The following is a 6725-nucleotide window of genomic DNA, read 5'->3' as shown; positions in this document are numbered from 1 at the left end:
GTGGCCCACTCACACAACAATAATGAGTAATGTTACCTGTGTCATCTTCATGTTAGCCTGCTTCCTTGTAGATCCCACACAAACTAGTTTAGGTGCAATGAATTGGAGTTTTGGTTTTGTTTCTCCTCAGAGAAATTTTTCTACCAGATGAGTATAAAGCTAAGGGATGCTAAGTCTTTCCTTGCTCAGAAATCCCAAGAGGTGTGAGAAGACATGGTAAATAGTGAATTGACACAAGTTCATGTCCAAGTTAAGAGAAAACAGGGACATGAGAGTAGGACAGACAGTTCTGGAAATCTCGAGTTACTGCTGACAGAAGCTACCCTAGATAAGGAGCTGGGAGGCAGAGCTAACCAGGCTCTGAATGGTAGAAGGGTACCTCCCACAGAGGCCTGCCCAGTACAATAGATGCCTAAAGCAGCAGGGAAGGTCTACATGCTGCTCCTACGTCGGGGGGGGGGGGAGGAGGAGGGCGCACAGGAGACACCGACAGACACCAGACTGTGCTCAGTGTGCTGGCTTATCAGATTCAGCAATTGGTTATGACTCAGGAGTGAGGGAGAGGTCAGAATGCCAAGCGTAGCAAGTCTTCCCCAGGAAACACAAGGAGTATAAAGTAGATCCTCCAGAAAATGATTCTACTTTGTATTTTTCATGTTGGGGGGAAATGATTTCGGTTGTTTTGTTTGTAACATGTGTTCTGTTTTCTTTCTCAGAGATTGCACACCCCACATCCTTGGTAGTACTACTTTCCCTACTGAAAAGTCAGGAGGGGCCACCCACCCCAAGACTCCTGGGCCAGGATGCACATTACATCCTTGCAGTATGCAGCTGGAGACATTACTCAGAAAGGAAAGGAAAGGGACAAATCTCGAATGAGCGAGCTGCTTCAAGGTCTCACATTTTCTGATGACTCAGAGGCCGAAGAAGACAGTGAGCCTGAGGGGCAGCCTCAGAGAAAGAAGCGAAAGGTGCCCAGTGTCCCCGAGAAGAGTTGGACTAAAAGAGACATTAAGCCCAACTTTCCAACCTGGTCAGCACTGGATTCTGGACTTTTGAATCTCAAGAGTGAGAAGTTGAACCCAGTAGAGCTCTTTGAATTATTTTTTGATGATGAAACATTCAACTTGATTGTCAATGAAACCAATAATTACTCTTCTCAGAAAAATTTCAGCTTGGAGGTCACAGTGCAGGAGATGCTGTGTGTGTTTGGTGTCCTGCTCTGGAGTGGATTAGTAAGGCATCCCAGGAAGGGAATGTATTGGGAAATCTCTGATTGTGATCAGACCCTGGTTAGAAACGCAATTAAAAGAGACAAATTTGAGTTGATTTTCTCTTACCTGCACTTTGCTGATAATAGCCACCTAGATCAAAAAGATAAGTTTTCAAAATTGAGGCCTCTAATAAAGCAAATGAATAAAAATTTCCTCTTGCATGCCCCCCCAGAAGAATACTATTGTTTTGACAAGTCAATGTGTGAATGTTTCGATAGTGACCAATTTCTGAATGGAAAGCCTCTTAGAATTGGCTATAAAGTTTGGTGTGGTACAACCACACAAGATTATCTAGGTTGGTTTGAGCCACACCAAGAAGACTCAACTGTGGAAACAGATAAGGAGCTGGACCTTGGGCTGGGTGGCAATCTAATAATGAGTTTTGTGGATGTTCTTTTGCAGAAAGGTCATTATCCCTATCACCTGTGTTTTCATAGCTTCTTTACAAGCATTAAATTGATGTCAGCTTTGAAGAAGAAGGGAGTGAAGGCTACAGGATCAATTCATGAAAGCAGGATGGAAAAATGTCCGCTTATGAATGTAGAACATATGAAAAAGATGAACAGGAGGTATTTTGATTTCAGGGTGGAAGAAAATGATGAGATAATTTTATGCCATTGGCTTAGTGATGGCTTTATTAGTCTGTGCTCAAATGCTGTAGGCATGGAACCTACATGTGAAGTAAAGTCAGTGAAGTAAACTATATTGCTGATAATGAGTTCCTTCAAGTCAGCCAACCATTCATAGTGAAATTGGATGAGGAATTTGGGAAAGGTATAGCTAAAATGAATCAAGTTATTTCCAAATATAGGGTGGGATTAAGACCTAAGAAATGGTACTCAGCTTTGATTAGTTACATGATCTATGTAGCCATGAGCAATGTATGGCAGCTGCGCAGAATCTGTAACCCTGGCTCTCCTTTAGATCTCTTGGAGATGCGTTGCATAGTTTTACTTGGGACATAATGTTAATCTGTTTGAATAGGAGAGATAAAATACATAAAACAAGATACAAAAAAAAATTGTACCTGTAAGTAGATTACCCTACCAAAGCAAATGTGATGGAGATGGTATAATTAAGTAACTGGTATTTTTTTTCTTCATAAATTTTATTTAAATTGGAAACAATTTTATACATTTTATTTAAATAGAAATGATTTTATACATTTTATTTAAATTAGAAACAATATAATTTCCTTCTCCCTCCCATCAAATCTGTCAAGTCATTTGGGGCAGGGCCTAGGCCCTCCCTTTATGGCAACTCTTGTAACACAGTTTGTGCAACAAGCCCACACCTACTGTGAAAAGGTCACACCTCTTAGTAGTGCCTCTCTAATGATAGACTTGAGGTGACAGCTGGTGTTGGACTTTAGGTGACTCAAGTGGGACTAGATGTGACAGCTGGTGTATAACTGGTATTTTTTTAAATCATAAATTGTTACAGCAAATAATGTTTAAAAGTTTTTTCAATGTTGAATTTGTGTTATATGTCTAATTTTGTGTCAGATATGTGAAATCATTTACTCATTAAATTAATTAAATATTAAAAGAGCAAATTTTCCTACCATTTCCCCATTGTCAGTTTTCTTTAGAGCTTGACATTTTGAAAATGCAGGCAATATCATACTCTATAGAATGGCACTGAATCCATAATCCAAAACAGATATACTAGTAGTGAGAGAAGAATGTTCTAAACAAGACATAGGTGTAAGAGACTAAATATTTCAGCTCTATCACACTATGTAGTTGACACAAGATCAGTCTTGAAATTGGTGTACAGGGGTGGAGGGATGAAACTGTGCCTTTGAATACTGAAGGAAATGTTATGTCATGACTATGAGTTGGAAGAAGTGAAAAAGGAGAAAGGTGATGAAGCAAGTTGAGTAACAGAGTTATCTTGAGAATAAAGCAAGTATAGGGTTGACCAAAAGACCATGTTAAAGTCCCATAAGATAAATGAGACTGGATTGGGGTCAACAGTAATTATTCATCCAGTGAGAGACATTTGGAATGAGTGAATTATGACTCCATAGTGCTGAAGTCTCATAGGGGATTAGACTATAGACAAAGATTGTACATCGTTTCTGTGTTTTAGACACAATTTTCTCTCAGTATTTATTTTATTATATATGTATTTGTGGTAGAACGATATCTTAGTTACTTTTCAATTGCTGGGACAACTTATAAAAGAATGTGTTTATTGTGGGTTACAGTTTCAAAGGTTTACAGTTCATGATCATTATTGTAGGGAGCATGGCAGGCAGGCATGGCACAGAGCACAGAGCTGAGGGTTCAAACCTTGATCCACAAACACAAGGCAAAGTACAAACTAGGAATGCTGTGGGCTTTGAAACTTAAAAGCAGTCCTCAGTGACACGCCTCTTCCAACAAAGCTACACCTTATCCTTCCCAAACAGTTCTACCAACTGGGGACTTAAATATTCAAGCATATGAGCCTATGGGGGCCATTCTCATTCAAATCACCACAAAAGGGTTTTCTTGTAGTTTGTCATTATTATTAAGTGTATGAGTCTTTTGCTTGACATATGTTTCTGTACCATATGAGTACCTGGTACCCATGGAGGTTAGAAGAGGGTGTTAGATTCTCTGGAACTGGAGTTACAGATGCTTGTGAGCCACTATGTGGGTGCTAGGAATTGAGCCATGTTCCTCTGAAAGAGCAGTCAGTGCTTTTAACCATCAGGCCATCTTTTCAGTCCTCTTAAGAGGCAAGTTTAAGCTATGTTTAATAATAGATTCATCCATGTTTCAGACTATTTCTTTACTGTGTGAAGATGTGTCACTGTGAATGGTTTGAGAAAAAGCTGAATGACCAATAGCTAGGCAGGAAGAGGTTAAGTGGGACTTCAGGGGACAAAGAGGATTCTGGAAAGAAGAAAGGTGGTGTCAACAGCTAGACACAGAGGAAATAGGAAGCACAAGATGCAAGAGAGGAAATGCCAGGTGGTGGAATGAAGATTAATATAAATGGGTTAATTTAAGTTCTAAGAGCTAGTTGAGACAAGCCTAAGCAAAATGCTGAGCTTTCACAATTACTAAATTTCTGTATCATTCTTTGGGGGCTGACCATCCAAACATAGTCCTATAAGAAAGTACTGTTACACATCTATTCCACAGAAGGTCCTCACAATGTGTTTATTTCCTATCACTTAGGTAGATTAAGTTTCTCTCTCTGTCTCTCCCTCTCCCCCCCCTCAAAAACAAAAACAATACAAAAACAATAAACAACAATAAGCTACCCTTATGAGGAAGTTGTGACAATCCTTCCTCAGCCTCCCAAATACTTGGATAACAGGTGTGGGCCACCATGCCTGATTTGACTTCTGTTTTAAAGTGATAGCACACAAGAGGCATTGCAGAAGGAGGTTTATGCTTCTGTAATTGTGAAGTGTAAGGATCATAGCCTTAGGAAAGAGCTTCCAAAAGTTCCCGCTGATCTGTACAAAGGGTGGTCAGTTTACCTTGCTGTGCCCCTGCACTAAACACGTACGATACTTCTGTCCACACTGTTCATTGTGCTGTGAGACCTGCCTTACACAGTGACCATTTTTATTCAGTGTTTATCCATTACTAGAAAATCAACTTCCAAAGTATGTTTTCTACAGGCACACACGACATGAAATTACTTTCTATGTACTATTCAGGGTGCTTAAACTTCATTTCAACTTAACTGAAAATTTTAACTTATCCAAATAAATAGCTTTATCTTTATTTTTTCCAGTAGTCAATTTAGTTGTTTTTATTACATTTATTTGTGTGTATGTGTGCGGGTATACACATGGTGTATATGTGGAGTTCAGGGCACAAGAGAGTCCATTCCTTTTTCCATACGGATTCTAGGCATCAAACTCAGGTCTTCAGGCTTGGAAGTAATCTATAACATATCAAGCCATCTTACTAGCCCTGTTACTTACATCAGAGTAAGATAATAACTTTATTGAGAAAAAATGCAGGGATCTAGTCAGGGGCTTTGTAATTCCAGCTCACTGGATTTCTTTTCTCACTACTATTCACACTTCATATAATGCAGCTATTCTCTATCTCTGGTTATTCTGCCTCTTCCCACAGATAGCCCTGTCCATGTTAAGTCTGCTGGTCATGTTCAGTCTACATCTTTCTCTCTCTGCTCTGGAATCTTCCAGATGCCTCTGGCTGTTGTCTCTCACATATCTACAATAAAAATCATAACCATATCATCAAGCAGTCATGTTGGCAGTTTATTTACTGAACCCCCCTCACATAAAAAGACTACAGGTCCACAGGATTAGTCCAATCAGCAACTGCATGTGTTCTAAAATGCCTAATAAGGTTCCAGTGATGACTGAATGTTTTCCTACATTTATCACATGCGTACGGTCTCTCTCCAGGGTGGCTTCTCTGGTGATTCATAAGAAGCATCTGGCTACCAAAGCTTTTATTGCACTAACTACATTGTACATTGTGTGTACAAGAATGCTAGAAAAGCCCTGCATTCTCAATGAAGGCTTTGCCACACTCTTTACAATGACAGCACTTCTCTCCATTGTGTATCTGCTGATGTTGGCCAAGGTGGGAGCTAAGGCTGAAAGCCTCCCCACATGCTTCACATTCATAGGATTTTCCCCTGTGTGGATTCTTCCATGTCTAAAGAGATCACTGTGGATACTGAAGGCTTTTCCACACTCTTTACATTGATAATGTTTCTTTCCAGTGTGGCTCCGCCGATGTTCAGGCCTGATGTGTGGTTGAAGGCCTTCCCACACTCTTCACATTCATATGGCTTCTCCTCAGTATGGGTTCTCTGGTGTTTAATGCGGAGGGAGCTCTGAGTGAAGCTTTTCCCACATTCATTATACCTATATGGTCTTTCTTCAGCAGGGCATTGATGCTGCCTTTCCATCCTCTTATACTTACAGTTTCTCTGTACTTAGTATCCAGAGGAGCATGTCTTTGTTGTCTGCTCTCCCCCAATGTTCTGAATCTTTTAAGACTTCCTGCTTTAATGTCAACCCCTGGTTTAAAAGTATAGTTTCACCACCTGGAACAATAATAAATGGATCCATACCAGAAAGATATATTCCAGGAATGCAGAACTTGAGGTTTACATAAAGTAAGGATGAGTTAAACAGGGATATCAGATTCACCACATTTCCATAGCTGAAATGGCTGGAGAAAAAGAAAGGCTCACAGAGAAGATATGCACAGGCAGATACAACAGAATATTCACCACATGAAAGGCACTGTTCTAAGTGTTTCACACATACTAACTTCTTAAACCTTCAACTAACTAATTAACTCTTGACATGAGGTACTTAGATTTTTCCATGTCAGAGATGCATGAACTAAAGGCACCGGAAGTTTGCCTAACTTGTCTATTGTCAAGAGCTTAATTTCAACAATGCTTAATTTCAACCCATGTAGTTTGGCTCCAGAATCTCAATCCTAACTGGCC

The 6725-nt window shown here is 39.9% G+C and overlaps 1 protein-coding gene across 1 annotated transcript; it reads left to right on the top strand.

Moving 5' to 3' along the window:
* The first annotated feature begins 590 nt into the window (after positions 1 to 590).
* LOC113834989 (piggyBac transposable element-derived protein 1) lies at positions 591 to 2463 on the top strand. The gene has a single exon (XM_035442862.1). It carries the CDS (start codon positions 804 to 806, stop codon positions 1971 to 1973), a length of 1170 nt encoding a protein of 389 aa, XP_035298753.1. The 5' UTR covers positions 591 to 803; the 3' UTR covers positions 1974 to 2463.
* The last annotated feature ends 4262 nt before the right edge of the window (positions 2464 to 6725 follow it).

This window comes from Cricetulus griseus, chromosome 3 (assembly GCF_003668045.3).
Source record: "Cricetulus griseus strain 17A/GY chromosome 3, alternate assembly CriGri-PICRH-1.0, whole genome shotgun sequence".
NCBI classification, from domain to species: Eukaryota; Metazoa; Chordata; class Mammalia; order Rodentia; family Cricetidae; genus Cricetulus; species Cricetulus griseus.
This window is presented reverse-complemented; position numbering and strand designations above follow the sequence as displayed.

Bases quoted from the DNA above. Each gene is read 5' to 3' on its own strand.
- LOC113834989 (XM_035442862.1), top strand. From the start codon at position 804: ATGCACATTACATCCTTGCAGTATGCAGCTGGAGACATTACTCAGAAA.